The sequence below is a fragment of the Buteo buteo genome, chromosome 6, assembly GCF_964188355.1.
Source record: "Buteo buteo chromosome 6, bButBut1.hap1.1, whole genome shotgun sequence".
Classification (NCBI taxonomy): Eukaryota; Metazoa; Chordata; class Aves; order Accipitriformes; family Accipitridae; genus Buteo; species Buteo buteo.
In genome coordinates this window covers 12,536,848-12,556,385 of record NC_134176.1, presented here as the reverse complement: position 1 = coordinate 12,556,385, position 19,538 = coordinate 12,536,848, and the positions used below count along the sequence as shown (strand labels likewise).

At 43.1% G+C, this 19,538-nt stretch overlaps 1 protein-coding gene across 10 annotated transcripts in view; it reads left to right on the top strand.

Moving 5' to 3' along the window:
* The window catches only part of TRAF3 (TNF receptor associated factor 3), a 74,655-nt gene extending 60,707 nt beyond the window's left edge, over positions 1-13,948 (top strand). For 8 of the 10 annotated variants that reach the window (XM_075029796.1, XM_075029794.1, XM_075029799.1 and 5 more), the window contains 2 exons: positions 4,597-4,771; positions 6,031-13,948. In XM_075029796.1, the coding sequence (XP_074885897.1) occupies positions 4,597-4,771; positions 6,031-6,602 (747 nt within the window). In that variant the 3' untranslated portion in view covers positions 6,603-13,948. The remainder of the gene's footprint in view (positions 1-4,596; positions 4,772-6,030) is intronic. The other 2 variants (XM_075029802.1, XM_075029801.1) reach the window with 1 other exon arrangement.
* The last annotated feature ends 5,590 nt before the right edge of the window (positions 13,949-19,538 follow it).

Genomic DNA, 19,538 nt, shown 5'->3' with positions numbered 1-19,538 from the left:
TTTTAAAAAATACTGATCATGAGTGAGATCAGTCTGGTGTGGAATTAATCCAAACGTAGTACAATGCATTTGAATACACATTTTAAAATCCATGTTTCTTTTGTCCTTCTTCTGAGGAAAATGTATCTAATTATTCCTTTGCCAGTAGGTCTGAGTTTCTTATTCTGTGGTCTGAGTCACCTGGCCACAAGCCAGTGTCAAGCTAGAAATCCTCTGAATGCTCTAGCATGGTGCTGAGCCCAAGCTGAAATTCTTTGCTCTGCATTCAGAGCTGACTTGGCATGTGGACGCTGGGAATTTGTGTTAGCTTGCGTGATACTAACCACAATTAGGGAAACCTTAGGAGATACTTAGCAGCTATTGTGAAGGTATTGTTTACATGTTATTTCAGCATGTCTGCTGCTAGAATATCAGATACTGTTTCAACATCCAGCTTAAAGGAATGTAAATAAAAATATCATTTTCACTTACTATTCACTTCACATGCTAAACTGCAAATGTTGATACTCAAGCCAGATACACTTATCCAGAGTATGGCTGCAATTTAAAGGGTGGCCCATTCAAGAGCTCAGAGCCTTGAGACCCTCAATGTTGGTTTATAAGGAAACCTTTAAGTTTGGCAACAGCAACATTTCTCTGTATAGCGCTTACTTCTTTCCATGTTCTGCCCACTTAGTAACCAGTTTAGCCTGCCTTACTCATTGTTATTTGGTCTGATGATAGTCTGGGATATGGCTGCATGCTTACAATACTGCATTCTGACACTGGGAAGCTAATCCTTGTGTGTATTGATATTGCTGATTGAATCTACCAGGAGGTAAGTTAATTTGTAAGCCTGGGGTTTTTACACATGCTATCTCAATAACCAGTGATGAGAGGGGAAATGCAAAAAACGTAGAGCAGAGTTTTTCATGATTGTCTTGATGACAGATGCAATATCTTTGATGTCTTCAAGCTGTAAGTGTTAGCAAAATTAATTTTCAAATGGTTTATGTCTAGGAAAAAAAAAAACAAACCACAAAACAATATGGTTGGCAGATTCCAACAGCTGGCTTTTTGGTGGTAATAAGTAGTAAGAGAGGATGTGTTTTGCCGCCAACCCCCCCCCGCCCCTTACTACTTCTCACCAGCTATTTTAGTTTAGTTAGTTTAAGCCAAACCGTGTCTTACAGCTATTTCAGCCTGATGCCTTCCACTTACTGGAACTTCCTGGTTCAGTCAGGTTGTTAAGAACATCCTGGAAACACACCTCAACTTGGTTTCCCCTGGGCAATATGATTAGACTTCTTCGGTTACCTACTAGGAGTTGAAGGAATCAGTTACCTGTTGTGAGCTATTCTTTTTCTGGGTTGCGTTGAGCAGCCATGTCTGTACAAGAGCCACAGATATTTCCACTGTAGAACTAGCCAATTCAGGTCTGGACAAGCGATATTTGCTTAGTCCCCCAAGTCCTATGCATGCTAGTAATTTCTAGTACAGTTTCAGTATTAGTTGTCGTGTAATCTTCTTTGGCTTGGGAATGGCTGTTTCACTGAGCACAACTGGCACCATTTGCACTGTGAGGCATTTAACACTAGCGTAAAGGCATCTAAGGTGTCTGGGCACTGGCAGGAACCTCAACCTCAAGGTGTTTTGATTCAGATTAATTTTCTATATACTGGTCTCTGGGGAAAGTGTTTTTACCAAGGGAGTATGTGATACTTCTTGACTGCTGTCTTGTAGAAAGGAGCTTTCACATCCAGTATTCAGTCTTTCTTACGAGCATACAGAAGCATATTAGTAAGCCAAGTCTTGAGCTGAGTGTGGACATGAGGTACTTAAAGATGAAAGAAACAGTGGCCTTATGAATATAAAATGATTTGACTGGTAATACATTCCTTCAAAGGAGGAGAATGTATGATTTGTTTTCCCAGTTAAGTAGTACCTTTGGTTCATTTTCTAGTGTGTTCTTTAGCTTTTCAGTTTGCTCTATCACTTGCAATGGAAAGGTCCATTAGGACCATCTGAATGAGAGAGCACTGCAAATATAACTTTCTTCAGTTCCTCATGACATTATCTAAATTCTTTTAGTAGTAATAGTGCTAAAATTCTGGGAATTGTTTATTAGAAATACCAAACAAAACCTAGATGAAAATCAACATCCAGAAGAGCACTCAGTGGTTTGCCAGGCATATAACTCTGGATTAATGATCTGGAGAGGTCAGTTGCTGGAATAAAAGTGCATGCAGAAAATTGATATCTACTTGAAAATTTATGAGTACAGTGTGAGACATCTGTGTGCTTTCTAATGGAATAATTAGAGTAAAATTCCCTACTGCTGCATTAAATTCAGATTTAGTACCTCCCAGCATGAGAAAGGTTGACTCCCTGTAGGGTGAAAAGATAGAGATCCCACTGCTTTTTAAAAACAGAATACAAGTCTACTTCTGATTATTTGGTATCTCTTGAATTCTCATGAAGAGTTACAGGAGATAAAATACTACACGTTTGCCAATGTGTAGTAGAAGCAGCTAAAAACCAGAATTGGTTGTGCATGTACAAAGGTAGAATGTTGCACGCAGGTTGATGGAGAGAAGTTGGACCCTAGTAACAACTTCTAGTAAACTTCTCCCAAAAGAAGAATAGTTTACAAGTTCTTCTGCATCTTTACCAGTTTCCCAATTAATCTCAAAATGTATTCATTCATTTTGTTTGATACCGTGTTAGTGCCAAGAGGTCCCAATTGGAAATTAGAGCATCTCTGCGTGAGGCACTGTACAAACCCACGACCATGTTACTGTTCTTGCCTTGGAGAGCTCGTTTTGTGTGAGTAGAGGAAAAAGATTGGACTTGGGCACACCTTGAGTTTACTTTTGTATGTTAACTGTGAACTAATGGTCAAATCTTGTGGCTCTGCTTTTACAATGTTCATTCAGGCCATTCCATGGTGTGTTTCCTTTTATATATAGCTAACAGCCCTTCTCTATTTTATTTTCTGATTACCATTAGTCCAAGTGAGAGGGTGCAACTGTGTTGGTAGCTGATGATTAGTACATCCAGGCAAGTTGCTTAAATGAGACCGTACCCCTACATTTATGATTCAGTACACAGCTTTCCTTCACAAAGTTGTAATTTTGCAAGTGAGATATATAAGCTTGTTTTAAAACACCAACATAGAAATAAATAGTTAATCTTGAAATATGTTAGATTACTCAGTCGTTTTGAGACACAACAAAATAAAACACTCCTAGAGCATGATTTTGCTAGCTGGCTGATCAAATTGACAGTCTTCAATTAATTATTACAGACTTTCAGTATAACTGAAACCACATGATTAAAAGCAAATGCATAAAAGGGGAAGTGAAGGTTGCATGAGGCAGAAGGGTTTTCCCCATCAGTGAGGAACATTGAATCCACATGGCTAACCAGAAGGCAGATGCAAAATAACTTTATTTTCTTGTTTTGTACTCAACTACTACTTTTTTTTAAGAAGTGAAAAATCATTTTTACACATGTTGGCACTGTATGAAGATAAACTATAAAGTTAGATTTGGACTTTAACTGTAGGTGGTAGTAAAAGTAGTTTCTTGTCTCAAATATTTGTGTTATCATTTGAACTTCACAACTGATTATGGGGTTCTGGCTAAAATTCCTGCTAGTCCAAATTAGCTGTGATAACATGAACTGCTATGTATTTCTTGCATCAGATTTGAGGTAGACTGGGAAATATGTTCTCCTTTATATTTGTAATATACTGAGGTGCTTGCAATGTCCCTCTTTCAGAGAATACCAGCCTTTCCGTATATTTTTTTTCTGTAGTATTATATTTCATGCCTTACCAAAATCAGCTGGGTTTTTTGCTTTGTTTTCTTGAAAAGACTCAACAGCAAGCACCTTCAGGATGCATGGCTTAATCAATTTAGGAAGTAAGGGTGGGAATTTTAAAAGCGCTTAAGGGGACAGAAGTGGTAGTTTTGTTTACACTCTGGAGGGCTTCTGCTATGGTTATGGGCAAATAATAACTTAGGCTTTGATAACTGATTTATGTGAGCTTGCTAATGCCGCTGTATCTGCACATATACGTACTCAGGCTCCATGTGTGCAAGAGTACTGATGTTTTTCTGGAGGGGTAAGTTATTTTGCTGTTGCCCCATGATAAACTCATGCACATGAGCAGCCACTTGATTCACACCATGGTAAGTTGCTGTGCCCATACTTTGTTGCTTAAGTACTCTGACATGAAACCCAGCAAATATCAGCCCATAATGTCAATATAGAGACATTCAGAATATTGTTCTTGCATGGAAAGGTTTTTTAAAAAAAAAAAAATTTAGGTAAGAGCACACTAACAATTCATTTTTTTAAAATAATTGTATTGATAATTCTGATAGTGCTCTAATACTAATACCTATGCAGCACTAAAGATTTTTATAAGTGTTTTATAAATAGTTGGGCTATTCCTCTAAATTTTCAAGGTTTGTGTTATTAAAATATTTGACATAAGTGAAACTTGTTTATATTGGAAATGCATCTTCTTATCGATATATAATCCTTGTTTAATTTGCATAATTTAATGTCTTTTTGTTATTTTAACTCATAACTTGCTATTTTATAAAGCGAGTGATAGACAGTCAAGCAGAGAAACTGAAAGAACTGGACAAAGAAATCCGTCCCTTCCGACAGAACTGGGAGGAGGCTGACAGTATGAAGAGCAGTGTAGAATCCCTCCAGAACAGAGTAACTGAGCTGGAAAGTGTTGATAAAACTGCAGGGCAAGGAGCTCGAAATACAAGTAAGTGTGAGCACAATGGACTGAAGTACTCAGCAGTGCTGTCAAGAGAAAAATGGTGTCCTTTGAATGGCACTCCCGTTGTGATTTTTATGTGGAAGCATCAATAATGCTGATTCTACTGGGTTTTGAATAGGAAACTGCGTAATCCCTTTGATGATGTGACATTGCTTCCGTGCTGTTTCTTAGGCTTGATTCTTGTCTTTTATTTTGTTTTCTTGACCCTTGTCTTGATTACAATGTTAGTTCATTATAAATAATTTCTCAGTTGATCTTTGACAGCTAATAGCTTTCAGCAGCTTCTTTAACTATAGTCTCGGTATATTGACAAGTAATCTTTTATTACTCTTCTCCCCCATGAATGGATCAACAGGATGGTACCTGAAACCACCTGTCCTGGTATCTGTTACAGAGGTGTATTTGATCCAAAGGAAACTGTGAGATCTGATTGAGAATAAGGTTATTGTTGTGCTTGCTGAATAAAGCGAAAACTGGAGTTTAGCAGGATAGTGTAGATCATGTGTAATTGTTTAAATGATTGGGACAAAGAACTTGACATTTAAATAGATCTGTATAAAAGAAACCTGCCTTATGAATTCATCTACTTCTCAGAATTCTTTGTTGGCCAACTTTCCAGTGTGCGAAGACAGAGTGTTATATTTTCATGTAAGGGAAAGGGGCTATTAAAAACAGCCCTCCCTCCAAACTAAGTAAGTGACCATATAATGCAGAGCTAAGCTTGAATTTTCTGTTCTTTTATGATGAACTTTAGACATGTTAACAGCACTACAGTTCAGAGACAAGTAGTGTCTGAGAAGAATATTTTGCTAGATCAGGATTGCTTCTGAATTTCAGAGGGATTATGTAGGACGTGTGACCACTTCCAAGGTGTTCACTGCCAATAGCAATCTACAGATAGTGCTACCAAGTCTCCTCTCAAAAAATGGAAGGCTCTGTAGTTATATTGCTTAGTGACCACAAAATTTATGTTAGATTTCAGTATTTGACTTTCACTGCACATGTGATTAACACCCATGTTTGTAAAAAATCCCAGCTAACCTAGATACTAGCTGGCAAACTATCATTTGTGGAAGTTGCTTCCACAGTGGCCAAATGCACTTTGGTTCTTGAGGAGGAAAGTGTTTTCATATACAATAGCAACATTGGCAATATTTTTTTCTTTTTTTTCCTCCTCTTTTTTTTTTTATACTCTTTAGAAAAAAACCACTTTTCTCACCCCTGTCCTTTCTGTTTTCTCACAGGCCTGCTAGAGACACAGCTGAGCAGACATGATCAGATGCTGAGCGTTCATGATATTCGGCTGGCTGACATGGACCTCCGATTCCAAGTTTTGGAAACTGCTAGTTACAACGGAGTATTAATTTGGAAAATTCGAGATTATAAACGTCGGAAGCAAGAGGCAGTCATGGGGAAGACTCTGTCCTTGTACAGCCAACCCTTTTATACTGGATACTTTGGCTACAAGATGTGTGCCAGAGTTTACCTTAATGGAGATGGCATGGGAAAGGGGACGCACTTGTCGCTGTTTTTTGTCATAATGCGTGGAGAATACGATGCGTTGCTTCCTTGGCCGTTTAAACAGAAAGTGACTCTCATGCTAATGGATCAGGGACCATCTCGACGCCACTTAGGAGATGCTTTCAAGCCAGATCCAAACAGCAGCAGTTTCAAGAAGCCAACTGGAGAAATGAACATTGCATCTGGCTGCCCAGTCTTTGTGGCTCAAACTGTTCTAGAGAATGGAACGTATATTAAAGATGATACTATTTTTATTAAAGTCATAGTGGATACATCAGATCTACCAGACCCCTGACATACAATGGGGGAGGCGGATTAAACAGAAGACAACTCCGTTTGGGGGTTTTATATCAGTTTGTCTTCAATCAGAGGTCCTAAAGCTCACAGAACCACCTTGTGGAACAGACGGAAGAGTTTGAAGGCATAACTGCATAGGGTCCAATTGCGAAAGTAGCAACACATTAAGAAATCATACCATGGTATATTTTTTAATAGAACTAGCAACACTTAAGCTCTGAAGAATCACTTATCCCTCATGAGGATAATGATTATGGTCAGAGAGGATTTTTTTTTAACTTATTAATGATCTAGTCAATTGGAGGTGAAAAGACGTACAGTATGTGCTGAATAAATTACTGACTTTTATTTCTTTAAGCTAGAATACAAAAACAAAAAAAACTTCACGTGGGCTAGCTGGAAATTGTCAGCATGTTAAAAGAAGAAATGATGAAGTAATGTTGCAATTATGATATTATTTGAAAAACTGAGGTGCAATCTTGTCTGAAATATAGTATATTGTCTTTTTAAGGCCTCATCTGGTCTCTGTTTTAATAATTACTTTGTTGGAAGATCTTGGAAAAGTATCCATGTCTTCTCAAAAGTATCTGAATCAAAATCATATTTTTATTTAAAGTTCTATTGTTACAGAAAACATTTTATTTTAAAACTGTTGATAGACTGATATTTCTTGGAAGAAAAATAGAAGATATCAAACACTGGTTATCACTTGTGATAGGAAAAAAAACTATTCAATTCTGTTATTTCTCTTTAGAAATGTAAACCTACAATATATGTCGTAGTTAATGACACTATTTCAAAATTAAGGAAAAATCACTCATGGATGCTGTGCATCATTATCAGATTTATAATTGTTTTCACCCTAAAATAGGGCATTTGTTGAACTTTGGAGTTCTAAACGGAATCCTGTACATTTTTTAAAGTTCTGCCCCATGCTTTCCAATCAAGCTATATATGTTGCACATTATGCTGTCAGCAGTATATAGTATTTTCAGTATTGGGGAGGAGGATTAGTGCTGAAAAAAGCCTATATGTTTGTTCTGTACTAGCAGCCATTGCTTCTAAAGGACAAATCAGCAATGTCTTAATACAGTGATGGTGGCTTGCATGCATACATGTGCCTTAGATGTGCCGTGCTGCTTATAAACCATAGCTTTTTATTCAGATTAATTCTGATATCTGAAATGGTAGTTTAAAAGGACTTCAGGCATAATGTTTAGCCATGTCTTCAGAGCGCATAGGTACCTTGCGATGTACAAAATAGAAGCCAAAGGCCATTTCTTTGACTTCTGGAGCTTCTATGACTTGGCCATGGTAGAATCCATCTTATTCAGGTGCCAAAACGTTATGCTCAGTGCTCCTATGGAGCTTGGACTAGACAGTCCCCATGGCCACTGTGAAGGCGGGTGACATTTTTCCTCTAATGCCTGTGGTTGTAAGGTGGTATCACATGAAATGGACCCATCTGAGAACTCGGGGGGGCTGCGAATGTATATGCTTATGACAGCTTTTCATAGCAGGCAAGCATCCTAACAGGGAATGCACGGGCTTCTTTCTTATAACAGCCTGAACTGTAGTGGAAAGCATTTGCTAGCCCTGAAACGTGCTGATTGCAGCCTGCTGTGTTCATCTGCTTCTTATTTAATAGCCTGTGACAAGCAAGTCTAGAGATATAGCCTGACTGTGGTGCTCTTTAAAATCCAAGAACCGCTTAAGCAGAGTGGGCTTGCACCACTGTGTTTTTAGCCTTTGTGGGCTTGAAAGAAAACGTTGCATCTCAGCCTTTAACGTCAGGTTCAATGCGTTTTCTGCTTTTTGAGGCATAGTCACAATTTCTGTCTAAGGTGCAGTTGAATTCATGCCTTTGTATTTCAGCTTGTCTTTGCCGTTGTCTTTTTTGGCTGTGCCTTCACACACAGTGCCTGCAAGAAGTATTTATTAATATACAATGCATGCTAAGTGGTCTTCATGGGTTTTCCAGGCACCTGCTAGAATACTGCCTGCTGCTGACTGTCGCAACTGTCAGCAGCAACTTGTCTTCCTTTTCTTGCCTTCCGTTGTCCAGGTACTGTACTCCCTTTATGGTACATAGCTGTCAACAGGTGCAAGCTCAAATATGGAGGCATGTGCTAGCATTTAATTTCTAGCATGGAAGGAGGACGTTCTGCACAAGAGATAAATATCTATAGATATACCTGCATCTATATCTCTAGATATAATTATATGGCACTTGCAGTTTTATGCAGGCTGCATAAGCAAACCCATCACTTACGCTTTAGGGCGAAGGTTCGCTCAACTTGTGTCATTTTAATAATTGTGAATGTAGGCAGCTGAGCTTTTGTGTTTGTGCATCACAGAATTTTACTGAAAACAGGATTCCCAAGTGGAAATGTCCAAAGGACTCTCCTCCCATTGCCAATGCATGTCTTGTAAACTTAAATGAAACCGTTTGGCCATCTCAAAACAGTTTATATCCTGTTTCAATCTGGGACTTGGAGGAGATTTCTAGTATAAGCAGGGCCCAGCATATTCTGCAGATTTGTGACTACAGTTTCCAACTCCTGTGACAGAATTGCGCTTCTAAATCCAGGCTCTTTAAAATAGGAGGAAAAAAGTGTTTCCAGCCTTTGTGATTGAAAGAGAACTTTGAAACATGCGAAAAGTGTAAACTAATAGGGAAGTCTTCCTGAGTCTGCGCACAGCCTAAACTAGTAGCTTTAAGAGATCTGAATATCTCCTCTTAGTGGGATATTGACTCAGAAACTTCATAGAGAAGTTTAAATATGAACACTGCTAACTATATTAATGCCGATCACTGTAGCAGAAACATCAGTCACTGTTGTATTTCACAGATCTCTATGCTGCTTTCCACATCTCCCAAGTGCCAAAAGCACCAGCTGCCAGAATCTTCAGCTTCACTTGGGCAGCTTTTATAATGCAGTAATGTGCTATCGATATAAAAATATTTTTGCATATATGCTTTTTATCACAGTTAATAAAATGGAGGCCTACTGCACTTATTTTTTAAAAATACATGAAGCTGCCAGAGAATTTCCAGTTTGCCAACCCTGTGTACTGTGAAATCCAGGATCTTGCTACACAAATGTAGACACCGCCTGCTGTGGAATACCTGAAGCCTTGACTGAACACACCTTTCTCCGCAGAACTCGCAGGCCATCTCTGTAGAGTTCTTACTGTGTACATAGAAATCGGTTTCCTCTGCTTTCCAGCAAGGAGTATGTAGCATTTTGTGAAAACAAGGCCACTGTATATTCTCTAAATTGAAAGGAAAAGATAGCTGGTGCTTTACTCAACACTTAAATAATTTAACTTTTTCTCTCATCATTGAAATGCCCTTTATCCTTTTTTCTATATGTTCCTGACCCAGATATCCGAAGTTTTCTAGGGACTGTCTGTTTAAAGTGATTCATAGGGCAACAGTCTGCCCCCACATATACTCCTGAATCCCGGCTAACTCCTGTGGTATGCCATTATTGCAAGGGGGTCCCAGAGTATTTGCATTACTTTGAACAGAGTTTCTTCAATGGAATCTTTTTTTCCTCTGCTTAGTAATTCTTAGCAGCACACAACTGAAGTCTCTTGCTGGTATTCTTTCTTAATGATGACACTCCAAGTTATGTACAAGCCTCTTCCGTTTCCAGCTTTCTCTAGGGAGATTCCAGTGTGTGACAATCTGGATGTTGCCCTTTTTGTACGCTCTTCAGCACAGGGTGAGTGCATCTGTTACCTAGAGAGTCTTGAATTTTAAACAGGATGAAACTATTTGGGTGTTTAAAGACCAACCTGTGATTATGATGCATGACCATGTCTGCATTACTTTTCTGATCTAATTAAAGGGGTCTTGTTTCAGTTACTGTCTACATGGTACACCTTCAACTGCTGACAATATGCAATGTTGTTTTCAGCCTTGTACTGTAAATGTTGTTCTTCACAAAGAGAATGTGCAATAGGAGAAGGGGATGATGGGTGGCATAATTTTGATGGAAAAAAAATGTTGTGGGTAACATGCTAGCTTTCTTTAGAAATACGAAATACAGTCTATTTCCTTTTTTCTGTGGGTTTTCCTACTTGGAAAAGGAAAGTTGAAGATATATGCCTGTCTCTGTGCCTGGTGAATTTCTCAAATGCAAAGGTAATCGAGATTTGTGTTAGTTGTAATTTAAGTGTTGAACCCATGAATGTTAGGTTGTGATTGTATCGTTTGTGTTTCTCGGCTTGCCATGATTCTGGTTTGTTGAGATGGAATTTAAAAGCTACCACCTATTTGTATCTGTATTCCATCATGTGGGATAGGCATTTCACCAACAATGCAGGGTTTCTGTTGTTTTGTTTCATTTTTAAAACACGGGTGCTGTTTGGTCCAAGACAGAGAAGCATGTGGGGAGTGACAAGAAAAGTTGCCTGCACCACAGAAGAGTGAAAAATGTGACTGCAGTATCGATGCCTTGATATGATTTAACTATGCAAATATACAAATAGGTGAGGGGGAAAAATTCTTGGGTTGCATACCTAATCTCTTTGGTTTTGCTCTGTAAATTACTCGTACATGTGTAGGTACATACATATACGCACAGACGTGCATGCACATATATATGCAAAGTCTTTTCTTTACGTAGAAGTGATGAAACAAAACCCTTTCCCCCAAGTTATACTTGATCAGTTGGTGCAAATATAACTTGCTGCTGCTAAGGGAGGATCTTGGCTAAGGGCAAACTTTGGGTTCACACCTCACAGGTTTGAAGACCTGTATATAACAAACAAACAGTTTGTTTAGCCTTTCTGAAGACCTTGGAATGTCACCTAGGACACAGGTCCTTCCTCATACTCCGCTAATTTGGAGATTCCTGAATTTTAAACAAAAATAGTGATGGGCAACTTGTTAATTGCAAATGCTGTCCTTTAATTTGGGAACAAAGATAATAAAAAGCAGCTGGACCTCTTCCTGGAATTCCTATCCTGTTGAGTCAATACCTCTGTATTCTGGTTGACCTAGAAATCATAGCTACTGCAATAAAAGCAATCGGTTTGGGAATTCAGTCAGAGTAGTTTTTAGTGCTATGTACAGCATAGGAAGCACTTCACATCTGCAAACATGTTCTTCTTCTAGCAAGTGCTGTTTTTATTTTCTGGAAAAAGGAAATCAAGGATGAGATGTGAAGTGACTTGTCCGGAGTCACAAAAGGAATCTCCTGGAACCAGGACTGAATGAGAGGTTCCAGTTCCCTAGTGTTATCTTCAAATCCCTAGGTTTTGCTCTTTTAATATGTTTGTCCCTTAAAGGAACCAAAAATCAAGTTGACATACCTTAAAGACCCGCATCAGGACAGTAAGGGCTAGAATTAAAAATACAAGCTGTCATGATTTGGGGTTGTACGTGTGTGGTAGCCCAGATGTTGCTCACTACTTGGCAGTGCTTTGCACAGCCTGCAGAGCGGAAGGCCAGCGCAATGTGTCGATGTGAATAATAGCAGCAAATGTGTGTCCTGCTCTGTTTGTTCAGAATCACCCAACAAAGTCAGTCTCATTTGACACTCCTCTTAACTGAGGAGGGAGAATACCATTTTAAATTGAAGTGGGTTCATCTTTGTTCTACCAGCCTGTAGCATGACTGACCATTTCTTTCTTGTGGGGCTTTCTCCTGTTTTCTTTAAACCAAAATATGGAGGGCTTAATTGTTCTTTCCTGCCTCTTAATCCAGGCTTTTGCTGAGAAGCACCAGTTAGGAAGGTTGTGGAAAACTTTGGACTGCTGATTCAGGGACATCCTCTTAAGATTTAGAAGAGTAGAGATATACAGCGTGTAAGGGATCTGACTATTCCTATTTCTCTTCTAATTTGTGGTCAAGACTGCAGCTTCTGTCTTCCATTTCATGATCTTAGTGTAGATACTAGGCTGTGTTTATTTAGTTTTTTTTCCCTCCAAGTTAGGATTAGTTCCTTAGGGTTCGAATAAGTTCTGAATTTCACAGAGAAGCACCTGAACCAAAATCCTGGATCCAAACATCCCAGACTTGATGTGGAATTCAAATCTGGATCCCAACTCTGTGGCTTACTAACCTACCCATTTAGGGGAGGGTTTCTTGTCTCTATGTGGTGTTTGTGTTTTTGGTCCTTTGGAACTAAGCTTTTAATTTGGTTGCCAGTTCTGCAAGGACTTTTTAACTTCTTAGCAATGCCGGTGTTCACACGCTCCATTGCTGGCAGTGTGATGCGTAGTGATAAAATTTGACTCTGTCTAAGGGTTACTGAGATAAACCAGCATTATCATTCGTAAAGGTCATTTTCTTGCATAGTGTTGTGAGCTTTGGATTTGAATATAGCTCACATATGAAAGGACACATCTTCCAACTATGACCTGCGTCACTGGCAGAGAGTTGTATAATCTGTACTTGTGGAATGGGAAGGTACAAGCTTCCATTGTTGCTGATGCATCATGTGATCCACCTATTTTGTTTTTCTTATAGCTGTTGTTTGGTTTATATATTTTTTTCAGTTTTATAGGAAAAAAAAAAAAGAACGGGGGAAGTTCAGGATTTTTTCTACAAGGTATAAAACTCCAATGATTTAGTGGTGATTAGAGAGCTGTGAAAAATACCCCATTAGGAGATGATGGGCTAAACATAGGTCCATTTCTCTTAGACAAGTAGGATAACCTTTAAGATGCATGGAACAACGTAATAATCGGGAAAACTAAAGCTGACATTTGTTTCCAAGAAATTCTGTAAGAAATATCTATGGAAAAGACATCAGTAATCGAGAATAATGTACAAATTAATATGTTTGAAACTTGTGTATCCATTTCTTTATTCTCATACTCTTCAGTGAACGGTACACTTGTGTTCAGTTTTATGATCAAAAACAAAGACCAAAGAAGGCCAACCTCATTTGATTGTGTATATTCTGCCTGTCTTAATTATCAATAGCTGTAAGGATACAGTGCAAGTGATCTGGTAACCAGTGGTTCTCGTCCTTTTCTTTTAGGGGGGAAAACAACTTTAAAATGTATAATTTATTGCTCAGCAATAACCATGTTGTTAAAATAATAATAAAAAAAAAGGAATTAGCAACATGTCTTAATTTCCCAATAGCATTATTATATGTTGTATTTCAGTTTATTGTATATTGTGTTTTTGTATTTATTTGTGTTTGGAGGTCTTGCTATGTCTTTTTGTGTTTAAATGCTAATAAACAAGGACAGTGTGTAAGAGTGTAGAATGCCAAACTCTGAAATGCTAAACTGTGTTATTAAAGGAAAAATAAATCTAAGTAGGAAATCATATTTTTTAAAAAAAACCTGGTGTGTTGAATTTAAATGACTGCTGTTGACATGTAAATGGCCAAGGTGCATCCTTTCTCCTCTCTGAAGCCACTGTATGTTGGCTGTTCAGTGCTTTGTGCTTACGCACCTGATAGACCTTTGTTGTGGCATTTCCCTTCCTCTTCACAGGAAACTTAGCTTATTATCAGAGTCCTATTTTCCATGGGATAGCTCTGCTAGAATAAACTAGGTGATGGTGTTCATCCTAACGTCAGTGTCAAGAGTCTCATGCAAATAGAGTAGAAATAATTGAAATGGCTTTTCGTGCATTTGTGTTACACGGCTTTCCCAAAGAGATGCAGGAAAGGAGAGACAGTGTGGCTTGAATGTCTGAAAATGTAATTATTTTTTTTTTTCCTCCTCATTGTCATTAGTGACTCTTCATTTCTCAACTCAGAAATGCATTTCAGGTGTGTGCTTGAAATCATGGAACACAGTGTAGTCTGTAAAAGCAGCACGCTGTTTTGAAATGAGTGAAGCAATAATATTTCCACCACATTTCAGATTCAGCCTAGCGATGAAAACTCTGATCCCCACGGGTGGTGTATGAAGCATGTCACTTCTACTGAGCACTATGCTGATCTGTGTGTCTTTCCATTTCTTCTTCCCTCCCACTCCTTTCTTACTGAAATTCCCACTTCCCCTCTTTCACGTCACTGCAGGGGCAATACTGGGTTTAGCAATGTGGGAATGTCTCGTCTGTGCTCAGAGGCGAGACCGCAGCGCCTCGGCAAAAGCCACCGCCGCGCTGCCGGCACCCGAATGTGAGTGCGACCCAGCCGGCCCATACCGGCGTTTGCAGCAGGTAGTCTAAAAGTGCACTGGGTGGCACTGAATGCCTTTTCTTGATAAAATGGGGATGCCAGCGAAAAGGCAAAGACAGGAAGGTGGGCACGGCGAGAAGGAAGGGTGGCGAAGAAGTGCTGTCCTTGCTGCGCGCAGGATGTGCTGAGGTGGATGTTCCCTTCTGCTGCTGACAGCAGTCACTGCTAAGTGACTCTGGATGCTCTGGCATCCCCTGCCCACTCATCACACTTTCCACTCGTGCTCCCACGGCTGTCACTGGAGGGGCTGTGCTGCCTAAAGCTCTTCACGTCTCCTCGCTGTGGAGCATGAAAAGATGGTGAACTTCATCTTAATGAAGTGGGTTACTTTCAAGCAGAGGCCTCTTAAAGAAGAGCAGCTGTTGCTAGCCCTGGAGCTCCTCCTTCCAAATTTCTTTGCTTGGTGCTGCTCAGATGTGACACTTGTGTCATTACAGTGCAGCGGGATAGGTGGAGAGGAAACAAATTGCTTTAAAGATGAAGGCAAACGCTGATTCTCTTCTCACCTCCCTGCTCCTCCTCTGCCACCAATGAATCACAATTGAAACGATACACGATGCTGTTCCTGGCAGGAGTGAGTCTTTATAGAAGGTTTCTTCCCCGCGACAGGTCACGGAAGGTGACTGGCAGCGTTACAGCGTGCTTTCCCCCGGCGGGTGATACGGTAACTTAAGGTGATGGGAGCAGAGTGCCAGCTCTGGGAGAGCAGAGTGCGGAGCTTTCCTGGTCTACAGAGGGTGCTGCGCAGGCATGTATGTTGCCCGAGCCTGGACCTGCTGCTGGGCCCATCTCTTGCAAGAATTGCAGGGGCATTTTTTAAAATGTTGTTGAAGTTTTCCAGAGTTTCAAGCCTTGGGTTTGCTTGCCATCTAGTAAGGAGAAGCATTTTCAAAGCCTCTGACTTCTTGGTCCTGCAGATGAACCGATCTCCTGCTCTCTGGGACAGCCTGCTTCGATGTGACCAAGTCCTGGAATTGTTTGAGGAAGGGGGAAACATCCGCTGGTCAAAACGAGTGGCGAAAGAGGTGATTTCCCGTGTCCTTCCCCAAAGCTGTTTTTCCATGAGTCAGTGGTGTAGTTCCTTCCCACGCGCCCGGGTTGAACCCGGGAGGCTGTTGCCATCGAGTAACCTGTCTGGCTTGTCCTTGTTGTTTGGCCAAAAGAGGGGATAACCCCAGTGCCTTCCCCTGCCCCCCGGCGAATGCGGCACCTGGGGAGGGTGAGCCCACCCAGCTCTGTTCATTCGGGGTAACCTCTGGCAGTGGTGAACGTCAGACCCCGATGCGTGCTCTCGCGTGTCCCATAGGCTTCCAAGAACGGGGAACGGCCCAAGCCGGGACCTGAATTCCCACCGGCTGGGCTGGCAAACACAGAAGAGACCCTGGGGACTGACTTCCACCCCGCGGGCTGCAAATTGGGTTAAGCGGTGTTTGGCCACAGTACCGGTTGCAGCTGGTGGAAATGTGTGTTTTGACAACATCGCTGTGCTGATTAGAGGCAGGAGTTGTTTGCAGACATCGCTATGGACGCTCGATGGCTGCTTTGTGCCAACACAGAAGCTCCCGCGGAGGAGATAATTTGGATCAGCCCTGGCTGGTAGAAATGGCATCTGTCTCGGCGTACCCCGCGCCATCAGGCAGCGGGAAGGCAGGCGAGGCGCGAGCCTCTCCCCAGCCCTTGCCCCTTTAGCAGATGTCCCGGGGGCAGATAGCGGTGGCTGGTAAGTGGCGCTCAGTTCTCCGAGGATAAAAAGAAACCTTACCCAAGCGCAGGGGCTGGATGAAGGGGGCTGGTTAAAGTGTGCGGCAGGGTGTGGGCTCGCGACTTTGGGAACGGGCCTGCTGGCTCCGATCCCCCCATCCACACGGATGTAGCTCCGTAGCTGCTTCTTGCAGCCATCCTCGGCAGGAAGCCCTTGTTCTCCTGCTTCAGACTATGAGATAAAAAGCAAGTCATGGCTTCCAGGTAGCTCTGAGATCAGACGTGATCCCCTCCGGTGACTTCTCCTGCCTTGCTGCTCCCAGGGGAAGGTGACCGTGTGGCTGCTGGAGGCTTGTTAAGTGCTGGGTGAGTTCCTCTTGCTGAATCGGCGCAGAGTCCCAAAGAGGGTTTAACTCCATGGGCTGACTGAATATTCAGCTTTAGCTCCCGACCGGCCCTGGCGTGGGGCCGTGCCTCTCCTGGCAGCGTGCACAGCTCCTCTGCCACTGGGGATCAGCTGTGGCAGTACAGAATGTGCTGTTGCACCTGAGACTTCAATGTTTTCTTAAATAAAAGGAAATCCCGTGGGGGATCTTACTTTGCTCCCTCTGATCGCTGCTTGGGGCTGCCTGCTTTCGGGGCAGCCATGAGATGCAACAGCTAGAGGGTCTGTCACCAGCCAGGGCACTTCTCCCCAGTTATTTAGGATTAACTTCACATCCAAACCTTAAGCAATGCCACACTGCGCCAGTGTCACACCGTGCCTGGCAAATAACATGTGCTTGGGTACAGCCTGGCCTGTCAGCGTGCCCTGGAAGCAGTCTCCTGCCCCCAGTGGGGTAGCTTCAGTTTGGAGCCAGCTGGTTTTGGCATGCCTCTGCCCTCTCTGTTTGAGACCACGGGGCCTAACAGGGTTATCACAGAATAATTTTTCCATGCGTTTAGTGACTTTCTGGAGACAGTGCTATTGCAGCTTTGCTGTTCGGAGGGCTGCAGGGAGCGTGCGTGAGTTGGGGGCGATCACCCACCTCGGGGACTGGTGCTCACAACCATCGGTGCTTCATACCGATGGGCTCAGCGCTGCTTTCCCTTTCCAGCCACCAAGTGCTGGGACCGAGGGCTCGCGTAGGAGGAGATGTCCCTTGAGTTGCAGGCTGCAACCGTTTTAAGCGGCGAGAAGAAATGCAGTTGTACAACAGGGAAGAATTCAGAGAGGTGCTGGATGTCCCTGAAGGTCTTTAGGAGGTGGCTTTGCTGACTGACTAAGGGGAATGGTGTTTCTGGCTTTGATACCAGTTTATAACTCAATGCTGGGAAGGTCAAGCATCCGCTGTAAGCTCTTTTCGCCCTCTGTGGTGGGGATGTGCTTGCCCTCCCCAGGGGCATCGGGGGGAGCAGGCTGGGGAGCAGAAGGGCGAGCTGTGGCGGCAAGGAGTAAAATGTGCTGATCTCAGCATTAGGGCAATTGCTTTCATTTCTGGGGACTCATTTCTCCTTCCTTTCGTCTTTGCTTCTCTCTCCCTGTAACCGCCTGATCCAAGTCTCGCTCCCGTGCAGCCTTCCGTTGTGCCTGCCTGGTCCTGGGGCGCAGCAGCGTCTTGGGGTGGTAGCGGTGACGAAAGCTGGGTTGGAGAGGAGTGTGCTCTGGCCCTGGGGAGAGACCGGCAGCCGGGGCCAGCTTTTTCTGTCCCCTCACTCCCAGCAGTAACACTGCAGTGAGCGGCTGTCCCCAGTAACACAGGTTTTGCTGGGATTTCTGTAATCGCCCTGCCCTGCCCTAACACTAGAGTGGGGGGAGCAGGGACTATCCATCCACAGGGAAGGATTTTGCAGCCCTTTGATGAACACAGGGCAGATGGGGTATTTTAGACCTCTGCCTGCTTGTCAGATGAATCCTGGCTCACTTAAAGTCAGACAGGTATTAGCTTTGGTGGGACCGGAGCTGCTGAGCAGCTGAAAGGAGCAGGGTCCAGAAGCAGCAGCTGCAGGGCACAAAAAGTAAAAATAAGGGTGTGGAGCACCTCCCGAAACACTGGGTTTCAGGGCCCATGGCATCGCTCTCTGCACAGGGTCCTGTGAACAGTTTCTCCCCTCCTGCCCGCCCCAGCCATGCTGTGGGATGCTGAGGCCACAGCCAAGCATGCACCCTGCCCTCTGCACACTGCCGTCCTTTCTGTGTGCTGTTATTGCTGACTATCCATGATTTATATTTTTTCCTCCTCTATTAAAATACAGAACGTCTCACTGCAGCCAGTATTCACCCCTCTCCCCTGGGAGAGATTTGTGAGTGGCAATGAGAGCACGGGAGCCTTTCACCTTGAGGACATCTCTCGGCATCCAGCTCCCTGCACAGAAAGCACTGACCGCATTCTGGCCGATGCCCAGGCTGAGAGCTGCTGCTCAGGAGCTTTTTCTCTTGGCAATTCGTGGGCCACACTCATGACACCGGTGGGCCCAGAGCTCCAGGAAGGGACACCTCCACGTTCCTTCACAAGGCACGGTGCATCGCCCGGGGCTGCGCCGGGCATCCTGGGGACAGGAGCCCTGCTGCTCTTCTCAGTCCTGTGCTTGCAGCAGAGGTGCAAAATAACACCAAGTGGGTTAACGCTTTGGGAGACAGAGAGATTACCCAGGAGTAATGGGTCCCTAGTCCCCACTCTCCCCCCGGTCTGCCCAGCTGGAAGCTGGGAAGCAGTGGGAGCATGAAGGGTGGGATGGGGATGGCCTGTTCCCCCTCCTGTGCTCTTAAATGCTCGCGGGTGTCAGGTCAGAGCTTCTTGCGGTTGGTGACGCCTCCACTGATGTCCCCTCCAAGCACTTCTCCAGTCTCCTCCTGGGCTCCTGTAAACCCCTGTGTTCACAAATCTTCCGCCCTCACCCTGCTTGTACCAGCGTCAGCCGAAGGGCTCCTGCCGGAGGGGTGCTGAGCCCTCGGGCTCTCCCCACGGCATGGGCCTCTGTCACCATCCCCAGGCTGTCCCCTTCCCAGGATATCGCTGCTCTCCTCCCGTCCTTTTCTGCTCCTAACACACTCTTGTGAAGACGTGGGCATTGCTCCGTGCTGGGGCAGA